Raw genomic sequence first — 11638 nt, 5'->3', positions numbered from 1 at the left:
TAGCAGGGGTGGGGAGTGGTGGGTACAGGTTCTCACTCTGTTGCCCAGGCTGGAGTACAGTTGTACCATCACGGCTCACTGCAGCTTCAACCTTCCTAGGCTCAAGCTATCCTTCCACCTCAGCCTCTTGAATAGCTGGGACTACAGGCATGCACCATCATGCCCGGCTAATTTTTTTTTCTCTTTCTTTCTTTTCTTTCTCTTTTCTTTTCTTTTCTTTTTTTCTTTTCTTTTCTTTTCTTTTTTCTTTTTTGAGCCAGAGTCTTGCTCTGTCGCCCAGGCTGGAGTGCAATGGCACAATCTTGGCTCACTACAACCTCCACCTCCCGAGTTCAAGCGATTCTCCTGCCTCAGCCTCCTGAGTAGCTGGGATAACAGGGGTGCATCACCACACCTGGCTAATTTTTGTACTTTTAGTGGTTTTGCCATGTTGGCCAGGCTGGTCTTGAATTCCTGACCTTAAGTGATCCACCCATCTCAGCCTCCCAAAGTGCTGGGATTACAGGCGTGAGCCACCATGCCTGGCCTTTATTTTTTGTAGAGATAGGGTCTTGCTATGTTGCCCAGGCTGATCTTGAACTCCTGGCCTCAAGCCATCCGCCTGCCTCAGCCTCCCAAAGTGCTGAGATTACAGGGGTGAGCCACTGAGCTCAGACTCACGGTTTTTCTCATTCATGTAGGTAAGCAGCTTGATAGCAGATGACATCTGTCCTGTTTGTTTTAACTCCCCTGTGCCTGACATAGTGTCTGGTATCTAGTGTTCTGTAAGGGGTTTGCTAAAAGATTGAGTGAAATGGGCCGGGTGCAGTGGCTCATGCCTATAATCCCAGCACTTTGGGAGGCCGAGACAGGCAAATCACGAGGTCAGGAGTTCGAGACCAGCCTGAACAACATGGTGAAACCCTGTCTCTACTAAAAATACAAAAATTAGCCAGGCATGGTGGCAGGCACCTGTAATCCCAGCTACTCGGGAGGCTGAGGCAGGGGAATTGCCTGAATCGGGGAGGTGGAGGTTGCAGTGAGCCGAGATTGTGCCACTGCACTCCAGCCTGGGCAACAGAGCAAGACTCCGTTTTGGAAAAAAAAAGATTGAGTGAAATGTTCTTTCTCCATATCCTGCTATCCAAATCTCATCCATCCTTAAAGGCCCCTCTCAAACCTCAGTTCTTCCTCAGTTGCCCCATAACCCAGTCTAGTGTCATGACTCTTTTCTTTCTTATCTTCTCATGGTACCCAGTGCCTCAATTTCAGGACCCAATACAGGCTGTCTTGGAGTCACTGTTTCTGTGACAAACTTTCCTATCCTCCTTAAAAATTATTGGATGAAAAGGAGTCTGCTTCTTTTCCATTTTGTCCTCTACAGGACCTGCAATATCGAAAGTCTTCATGTACCACTTACTGACTTTGAAAGAAAAAAAATCACTACTGTGATCATTTATCAAAAACATACGCATGAAGATTGTCATCCGCCAATCACATAATCTTAAATGAAAAAAATCTAATTTGTAAAAGTATGCAAAATGCATTTTTCAGAGCATGTGAAATTTCTTGTAAGTTATGAACTATGGACAAGTTGGTTTCTCTTACAAAAGCATTTGGACTGTGTGTCTGGATGGACTACAGAGAAAATGAAGCTAAACCCCAAAGAAGCCTTCTTCCTGTTACCATCATGACTTTATCTTACAGAAGCAGTTGTCAGAGCACTGGACTCCAGTTGTCTAACATTTTTCCCCCCAATCATACAAGTTAAATACAGAAAAGCATATAGAAGAAATCATCATGATTCTGCTTCTTAGAGGCCCACTGTTCATATTTATTTATTTATTTTTGAGACGGAGTCTCACTCTGTCACCGAGACTGGAGTGCAGTGGTACGATATCGGCTCACTGCAACTTCCACCTCTTGGGTTTAAATGATTCTCCTGCCTCAACTTCCTGAGTAGCTGGGATTACAGGTGTGTGCCACCATGTTCTGGCTAATTTTTCTCTAAAAGTAGAGACAGGGTTTCCCTATGTTGTCCAGGCTGGTCTCGGACTTCTGACCTCAAGTGATCTGCGCGCCTTGGCCTCTCAAAGTGCTGGGATTACAGGTGTGAACCTCTGCACTCAGCCCATATTTTGATATATTTCCTTCTGGTGTTTGTCCTATAGATATGTTCGGATTATACAGATGCTAAATTGCTTTTTCATTTACTATTATATCAAGAGCATTTCTCAAGATCATAAAATATTATTTAATTATGTGACTTTTTGTTTGTTTGTTTATTTATTTATTTATTTATTTATTTATTTATTTATGTATTTATTTATTTATTGAGACAGGGTTTCACTCTGTTGCCCAGGCTGGAATGCAGTGACACAATCTCGGCTCACTGCAGCCTCCACCTTCCGGGTTCAAGTGATCCTCCCACCTCAGCCTCCTGAGTGCCTGGGAGTACAGGCATATACCACTTAGCCTGGCCTGATTTTTAACATTGCCAAAAATTCATGATTGTACCAAGATTCGTCCAAAACCCAACTGTTAGTCATTTATCCTTGCATGCTATTTTTTTTTATTTGATCTCTGATTATTTTCTTACGATACTCTCCTAGATGCAGAATTACTTGGTCATAGGATAAGAACATTTTCAAAGCCCTTAATACATATTTGTTCTAGCTCCTAGTACTAGGCCTATTACATAGTAGGTACTTAGCAAATAATTGTTGAATGAAATGTATGAATGCCCTCCGGAAAGGTTGGGCCAATTTATACTCCCACCTGCAGTAAGAGAAAAGAGCCTTCTCTTGGTCAGTCCGCATCATGATAAGAGTAATGATTATAGCTGAAATTTGGTTTCTGTGACTCTGGCAGAGAAATAATCTATTTGCCTTAAAACAAAGAAATGAAAGTAAAAAGTTGAATCCTCCCTAAATGACATATGGATTTGCTTTAATAGACTGCTGCTTTTAAACACACTGGCACAAAAATGGAATGCAGGGAGAGTTCTGATTATTTTAGGGCTGAATCATGAAGTTCCATGATTCCTTCTTCACATCTTGCTCTATTGGATCTTGGCCCATGGGACCAATCTGTCATGGCCACTTAACTCCATGGGGCTGCCCAACCATCCCATTAAGCTTGAGATCTGGAGAAGGGACCCTTTACACATGATGTGGGTCTTTCCTGGGATATCAAATTTTGGTGGTGGTGGTGCAATTACCAAGAAATTTTGTTCCCTTATCCAAAATGTAGAAATTTAGTGGAGGCAATTTAAGAGTTAGAAATCTTCCATTCTGTGAGCTGTAGGGGAAGGAGGAAACTAATACTGACTTTGTTTTGTTTGTTTTTCTGGAGACGGTCTTGCTCTGTTGCCCAGGCTGGAGTGAAGTGGCATGATCATGGCTCACTGTGGCTTCAACCTCCTGTGCTCAAAAAATTCTCCTACCTCAGCCTCCTGAATAGTTGGGACCACAGGTGTGAGCCATCATGCCCAGCTATTTTTAAAATTTTTTTGTAGAGATAAGGTCTCACCATATTGCCCAGGCTAAACTCCTGGGCTCAAGTCATCCACTCTCCTCAGCCTCCCAAAGTGCTGGAATTACAAAGGTGAGCCATCATGCCTGACCACGGTTTGAGGTGTTTTTGTTTGTCTATTTGGGGTTTTTTTGGTTTGTTTTTTGTTGTTGTTGTCTTTTTTTTTTTTTGAGACAGAGTCTCGCTCTGTCCCCCAGGCTGGAGTGCAGTGGCGTGATCTCGGCTCACTGCAAGCTCCACCTCCTGGGTTCATGCCATTCTCCTGCCTCAGTTTCCCGAGTAGCTGGGACTACAGGCGCCCACCACCACACCCAGCTAATTTTTTTTTGTATTTTTAGTAGAGACGGGGTTTCACCTTGTTAGCCGGGATGGTCTCCATCTCCTGACCACGTGATCCGCCTGCCTCGGCCTCCCAAAGTGCTGGGATTACAGGGGTGAGCCACCGTGCTCAGCCTGCTTGTTTTCTGAGACGGAGTCTCACTCTGTCACCCAGGCTGGAGTGTAGTGGTACGATCTTGACTCACTGCATCCTCCCCCTCCTGCGTTCAAGCAATTCTTCTGCCTCAGCCTCCAAAGTAGCTGGGTCTACAAGCGTGTGCCACCACGCCCAGCTAATTTTTATATTTTTAGTAGAGGGGGTTTTGCCATGTTGGCTAGGCTGGTCTCAAACTCCTGACCTCAGGTGATCCACCCGCCTTGGCCTCCCAAAGTGCTGGGATTGCAAGCGTGAGCAATCATGCCTGACCACCGTTTGAGTTTTTATTATGTGCCAAGCCCCTTCCCGGTCTACTGCGTTCCTTGTATTAACCTTTTCATACAAATATTATTATCTCCACTTTGCAAATTGGGGAGTTGGAACTCAGAGAGGTTGGGTAAGTTATTAAAGATCACACAGCTGGTAAATGCCAGAGCCATGGAGATGATGGTCCTCTGATTCTAAATTTAACTCTTCACTATCCTGGAATGCTGCCCTAGGAAAGGCCAGTGTGGGTGAAATTTCTAGGTGTGTATGGAGATGGGGGGATGAGGTGGTGCCAGGATTATGGCTTCGGGTTCAGGCAGACTGTGGGCAGATTTAGGGCTGAGAAGTGGATCCCAAGATTCTCTGACTTGACTCTTGGTTTAAATTTCTTCTAGCCCATATGGTGGGATGAAAAACTCCCAAGTCTAAGGGATGTGGTTGAGCAGGCAGTAGGGGCCAAGAGTAGAGGCTAGGGGGTCTCTGGACCATTTTATAGGGTCTCCAGTTCTTAGAGCTTGGGTCTGAGGGTTCTGGGGTCCAAGACCTCCAATTATGGGGTCCAGCTCTTAGGTGTTCAGGCCTGAGGAGCCACGTTCAAGAGTCCCTGTGAAGTCTCAATCGGAAGGGCTTGTTTCAGAAAGTCTCTGGGTTTGCAGGGCTCAGACTGGGGGTCCCATCCTGAAGGCCCTTTTTCTGAGTTTTAGGGTCGTTGGGCCTGCGGGGGTGAGAGAGGTCCAGTTCTGAGGGTTTCAAGACGTACGGTCCCAGAAAAGCCCAGTTCTGAGAGGCCTGGTTTGGAAATCTGGCCCTGAAGATTCCTGGATCCCAGGGCTCAGGACCAGGCGTCCCTGGATCTGAGGATACTGGTGGTGATGGCTTAGGGTGGTGTTCACTGGTCCAAAGCCCGGAGCTAAGGGCACGGGGTCTGCGGTGCGGCTGCGAGGAGCTGGGAAGCGCGAGCCCATGGCAGCCGCAGGGCGGAGGGGCGGGCCAGCGGGAGGCAGTCCTGGCGGCCCCCACACGTACTCCGCTAGGTCGGCGCTAGGACTCCGGGGCGGCGGCAACGGGGAGGGCGGCGCTAGGACCTCGCGGGCCCGGCGGCGCGTGGGGCGGCGCGTGTTGACAGCGGAACGGTGGAGCCGGGCGGGCGGCGGGAGTCGGCGCCTCAGGTTCCTGCCTCGCGTCCCTAGGCGGCGGCGGCCGGGCGTCCCGGGATGGCCTTCATGGAGAAGCCGCCAGCCGGCAAGGTGCTGCTGGACGACACGGTGCCGCTGACAGCAGCCATCGAGGCGAGCCAGAGCCTGCAGTCCCACACGGTGCGCGGCCCAGCGGGCGGGCGGGCGGGCGGCGGGGGGCGGCCCCGGGCCGCGAGGGGGCTGCGGGCTGCCTGGCGAGGGCTAGGCAGGGTCGTCTGACGAGGACCGGGCCACGGGGTGGGCGGCCCTGGCCGAGAAGGCTGTGGCGCGCCGCTGGGTCTGGGTCAGGGCCCCCGGGGCCCAGGCGAACGCTGAGGCCCGGAGGGGCCGAGGATGGGGACCGCAGCCCCCGGCGCCGCGGGGTGGAAGGAGCTTGGCGGCGACCAGGAAAGCGACTCCGAGTTGGGGGTGCGGGAGCCTCGGGCTCACCTTGGACCAGGGAAGCAGGAACGAGACCGCTCGGGACCATCCACTTCTGCCCGCTTCCAGCCTTTTCCTTTTTGAGGCCGTGGAATTTCCTCCTTGCAGCTGAGGGTCTGGGTGATGGGGATGAGGGTGTGCCGGGCCAAATGAAGTGTGACTTCAGAGCCTACTTGTTGGGACAGCAGAGTGCAAGTGGCTGGGGTCTACAGCCGCGTTTCCAGGTCAGCTGCTTGGCCCTGGCCCCGGGAAGTAGTGGGGAAGTCAGCGGGGCTGTTAAGCAGGTGTATGAATGTGCTTCACTAACTTGCTGTTTAGTGGGCAGTGGTAGCATTCATTTGAGTTTAAAATCCACTCGAGTAGCATAAAGGAGTAATAGGTCCTCATAGTAAACGCTGGCAGAGTTCATTTCTGCTACATGCGTTGTCTTTTATGGGGCTTTAAAACTGTGGTTGTTTTCATTTGCTTGTACCTTTTTTTTGAAAGGCACACTATGCATTATAATTTCCAAGCAATAAATCCAGGAACCAGCAAGAAACCTGGAGCTCCAGCTAGTGGGACTTTTTTGGAAAAGTAATGAATGAGGAGAGAAATTCCTTCAATTGTGATGTTTTGTCAGGCCACCGAATCAGATTCAGACTCAGAGGCTTGTTTGTTTACCATTGCAGTGTGCTTGGGGGGTCATCATGTGGCGGCTAAAGCTCACAATAGCCTTCTGTTTCTCTTTTCCTTCAAGCTCTTCTGATGACTTCAAAGAGACCTTTCATTCTGTTGTATTAAAGTGAGACTTTTTTGAACCTCAGTTTCCTCTTCTGACAGCCATGCTTTGTAGGGCTTGAATTGTTCAAAGCATTCACTTCCAGTTAAGAAAATTATTATCTTTTAAAAAGTACTATTTATTTCACTCTGCGTATCTTTAATCCTATTCTGTAGACATGTGAGAAGGCACATATAGGACAGAATTTGTTAAACTTGCTATCATTTGTGCCTAAAGGGAGTATGGCTTAAGGGTTGAAATTTAGGATGGGGAGTCAAGAGTAATTCAGTTATTAAATTTGATTTTTGATTTGACTATTGGCAAGTAAGTCTTATAACCTTTCAGGGAATAGAGTCGAGTCTTTTAGGTTTATTTTGTATTGAAAGTAAAGAGATAGATGTTTATAAATACTCATAAGCATTCCATGATTTCTGCAGCCCCAGCTGCAGATTACCCACACCTTAATCTTGATTAGTTTGTCCTATAATTACTTCTTTCTTTTTTGTCTCCACCAGGCTACAAGAGGAGGGGCATTTCTCCCTCACTTTGGGGTCTCATTTCCTGGTTTTTGATAGGATTTCAAATGTGTTTATCAAATGACTAAATAATCCAACTTCAACCTTACTATGCCTCTTTTTCTGTTTGTGTAAAAAGGTAATTGTGAACATTGAAAAAATAACTTAGAGATCAATACTTTAGCTAGGTGGCAAAAGATGTAATAGGATTCTGTTTTTATTGTAGTTCTTTTCTGTGTGTGTGTGTGTGTGTGTGTGTGTAGAGACAGCGTCTCACCATGTTGTCCAAGCTGGTCTGGAACGCCTGGGCTCAGTCCGTTCTCCTGCCTCAACCCCACAAAGTGCTGGTATACAGACGTGAGCCACCACACCTGGCCCTGCAGATCTTTTCTTTAAAAAATAAAATAATTTATGGTAGAAAATGGCAGTTCTTATAGTGATGACTGAACACAAAAGACAGTGACTCACAGGAGACCCATAGAGGCAGATGTGGTAGAGTAAAAAACTGTAGCATTCTCTTGCATAATTTTTTGACTGTTCTGTGTTCTTGTCATTTTAGCTGTAAAGTTTGACTGAGAAATGTTGCATCAGCCCTGAACTTTATTGAGAAAATCATATGCTGATGCAAACTTTTTGAACTCTCAGTGTCTTATGAGTAAGTCTTTTTTAAAACAGGAACTGTTGGAAATTATTTTGGAAAGTAGTTATTAAGAGTGGCATGTAGAAGAGAAAGGCACTGTTTTTTCTTGGGAAGACTGAAGATGACTTTCTAGCTTGGTAGCTGAAGGGAGATGGTGTTCCAGAAGTCAGAGCTCTACTCTCCCTTTGAAGTGCTGAATCTCTAGGAGGTTACTCCTTGTATGTCGACAGAAACATACGGAGATAGAGACAGACTTGGGGTTGGAAGAGGCAAGACCTTAATACAGGTCTGGGCTGATATTTGCTAGTCATGTGATATAGGCTGGGCAAGTCGCTTAAACCTTTTTGAAGTTTACTTTTGTCATCTGTAAATGGGAGTAATAAGTGCCTGCCCTGCCTGCCTCCCAAGGTTGTTAGGAAGATCAAATGAAATCATCTTGATGAAGTATTTGTGAAGCGTATTCTTCCTCCCTCCATCTCTTCACTCCCTGACAACATTTGTGCAAAGGGTTAAACACATTAGAGGGCATTATTGCAAGTAAGCTCATTTCTGTCCATAGTTCCTTTCACTTATCAAGTTTAACCTTAGGAAACATATATATATATATATATATATGTTTATACACACACATATATATATTTTTTAATACCGATGGGGTTCTTGCTGTGTTGCCCAGGCTGATCTTGAACTCCTGGCCTCAAGCGATCCTCCCACCTTGGCCTCCCAAAGTGCTGGGATTATAGGCGTGAGCCACTGCACCCAGCTGGGAAACAACCTATAACTGAAAATAATTTAGGATTTATGAACTTGGTAGGGAAAAATTCTGTGGGTTGGAAAACTGAGTCACCAGAAGGATGAAGGGAACACAAGGTCACCACCAGAAAGGCATATTTGGATGAGCTACTGGCAGAAAGGACCTGTGTTGGTAGGCGATTCTGTGCTTTGCTGATGCTGATACATCTTTTTTTTTTTTTTTTTGAGACGGAGTCTCGCTCTGTCGCCCAGGCTGGAGTGCAGTGGCCAGATCTCAGCTCACTGCAAGCTCCGCTTCCCAGGTTTACGCCATTCTCCTGCCTCAGCCTCCCGAGTAGCTGGGACTATAGGCGCTCGCCACCTCGCCCGGCTAGTTTTTTGTATTTTTTTAGTAGAGACGGGGTTTTACCATGTTAGCCAGGATGGTCTCGATCCCCTGACCTCGTGATCCACCCGTCTCGGCCTCCCAAAGTGCTGGGATGACAGGCTTGAGCAACTGCGCCCGGCCATGATGCATCATTTTTATGGAGCAAAATGAATTTATTATTAAGAGCTAGACCAGCCATCTGCTGCAAGGAAATGAAGCTTCTATAAAATCAGAAAGGCTAGTATTTAGGGGGAGGATGCTTTCAGGTTAGGTTTGGAGGAAGGAGGATTTTCCAGACAAAAGGAATTCTGGTGAAAAACCACACAGGTGAGTTGTGAGAAAATTTGGGAGGACCAAGAGAGGACAAGGGAAAGATAAGTTCTTGGCTACATAAAAGGGAAAACTTTAAAGTCAGTAGACTAAAAAAATGCTTACCTAGCTGAAATAGAAACCAGAGGAAACAGACAGTTTTGGAAAGTGCTGTTATCAAATGTGCATATCCGATTTTTGCTGGTAGGTAGGCTATGTGTGATAGTTTTTCATCTCAGTTTTCTCCTTTTTTTGGGGGGTGGGGAATGGAGTCTCACTGTGTCACCAGGCTAGAGTGCAGTGCTGCAATCTCAGCTCACTGCAGCTTCTACCTCCCGGGTTCAGGTGATCTCCTGCCTCAGCCTCCCAAGTAGCTGGGATTACAGGCATGCACCACCATGCCCGGCTAATTTTTATATTTTTATTAGAGACGGGGTTTCACCATGTTGACCAGGTTGGTCTTGAACACCTGACCTCAGGTGATCCACCCGCCTCGGGCTCCTAAGGTGCGGGGTTTACAGGTTTGAGCCACCATGCCTGGCAGTTTTCTCTTTTTAAAATATTCTTCTGTGGAGTTCATCTGGATCAGGGACTATTTATCTTCCATTTGGACATTTTGTTTTTGAGAAACAGTAATTATAGTGATAGTTAAGGCACAACAGAGAACAGTTTTTAAAAATCTGTGGGAAAGGTAATATTACATGTTAAAATCTTTACTGAAAATGGATCTCTCCTTGAGCTTTTGATATTTGGAAACTGCATTCCTGCATAGTTTATTTATTCAGCTATACTCATTCATTCAACAAAAATGTATTAAATACCTATGTGCCAGGCACATGCTAGAGATAGAAGGGTGAACCAGACAGCTCCTGCGTCCATGGAGCCTTTGTTATGTTGGATTCTGAGGTCTTTTTATTTTTCATTGTGAGACAGGGTCTTGCTCTGTCACCCAGGCTAGAGTGCAGGATCACAGCTCACGGCAACCTGAATCTCCTGGCTCAAGCAATCCTCCTGACTCAGCCTCCTGAGCAGCTGGGACTATAGGCATGCACCACCATACCTGGCTAATTTTTTGATTTGTAGTAGAGATGGGGTTTTGCTGTGTTGTCCAGGTTGGTCTCAAACTCCTGAGTTCAAGTGATCCTCCTGCCTCGGCCTCCCAAAATGCTGGGATTATAGGCGTGAGCCACTGTACCTGGCCTCAACTAGGATCTACCCGTTCATGAAACAGATTTTTTTTTTTTTTTTTTTTTGAAATGGAGTCTTGCTCTGTTGCCCGGGCTGGAGTGCAGTGGCATGATCTCGGCTCACTGCAAGCTCTGCCTCCCGGGTTCAGGCAGTTCTCCTGCCTCAGCCTCCCAAGTAGCTGGGACTACAGGCGCCCGCCACCACGCCTGGCTAATTTTTTTGTATTTTTAGTAGAGACAGGGTTTCACCGTGTTAGCCAGGATGGTCTCGATCTCCTGACCTCGTGATCCACCCGCCTCAGCCTCCCAAAGTGCTGGGATTACAGGAGTGAGCCACCATGCCCGGCCGAAACAGATGGTTTTAGTGGCTTGGTTTATTGAACTTCAGCTTCTTACCAGTGACCTGACCCTTTTTATAGACTTTTAAACTCTATTTATTTATCACCAGAATAACTAATGAAATATAATGCAAAATTAGGAGACATTGTTGCTTTCAGATCCTGAAATTTTAAGGTAATCTAGTACTCAGTATCAGAATTTGAACTTCCTTTTAGAATGCTATTTATTTGAGCCAAAGAAAATATTCTTTTTAAGATGTTTGCATAGTGTGTGATAGTTAACTTGCAGCACTTCCCTTTTTTCTTTTTTTTTTTTTTGAGATGGAGTCTTGCTCTGTTGCCCGGGCTGGAGTGTGGTGGCCGGATCTCAGCTCACTGCAAGCTCCTCCTCCCGGGTTTACGCCATTCTCCTGCCTCAGCCTCCAGAGTAGCTGGGACTACAGGCGTCCGCCACCTCGCCCAGCTAGTTTTTTGTATTTTCAGTAGAGACAGGGTTTCACCGTGTTAGCTAGGATGGTCTCGATCTCCTGACCTCGTGATCCGCCCGTCTTGGCCTCCCAAAGTGCTGGGATTACAGGCTTGAGCCACCGTGCCCGGCCTCCCTTTTTTCTTTAGAATTCCAAGTTATACTGAATACTTAAAAAATTTTTCTTAGCCAGGCATGGTGGCTCACACTTGTAATCCCAGCACTTTGGGCGGCCGAGGCAGGCGGATCATATGAGGTCAGGAGTTCGAGACCAGCCTGACCAACATGATAAAACTCAGTCTCTACTAAAAATACAAAATTAACTGGGCATGGTGGCACATGCCTGTAGTCCAGCTACTTGGGAGGCTGAGGCAGGAGAATTGCTTTAACCCGGTAGGTGGAGGCTGCAGTGAGCCAAGATCACACCATTGCACT

General features: G+C 46.6%; 1 protein-coding gene across 10 annotated transcripts in view; it reads left to right on the top strand.

Annotated features, from left to right (window-relative positions):
• The first annotated feature begins 5361 nt into the window (after positions 1–5361).
• PXK (PX domain containing serine/threonine kinase like) overlaps positions 5362–11638 on the top strand; it is a 100824-nt gene continuing 94547 nt past the window's right edge. For 6 of the 10 annotated variants that reach the window (XM_023200695.2, XM_023200716.2, XM_023200744.2 and 3 more), the window contains exon 1: positions 5372–5571. In XM_023200695.2, the coding sequence (XP_023056463.2) occupies positions 5470–5571 (102 nt within the window). In that variant the 5' untranslated portion in view covers positions 5372–5469. Of the gene's footprint in view, positions 5572–11638 lie in introns of all 10 variants that reach the window. The other 4 variants (XM_023200711.2, XM_023200703.2, XM_023200754.2 and 1 more) reach the window with 1 other exon arrangement.

This window comes from Piliocolobus tephrosceles, chromosome 2 (assembly GCF_002776525.5).
Source record: "Piliocolobus tephrosceles isolate RC106 chromosome 2, ASM277652v3, whole genome shotgun sequence".
NCBI lineage: Eukaryota > Metazoa > Chordata > Mammalia > Primates > Cercopithecidae > Piliocolobus > Piliocolobus tephrosceles.
The sequence above is the reverse complement of the archived record's forward strand: the minus strand, read 5'-3'. Positions and strand labels throughout refer to the sequence as shown.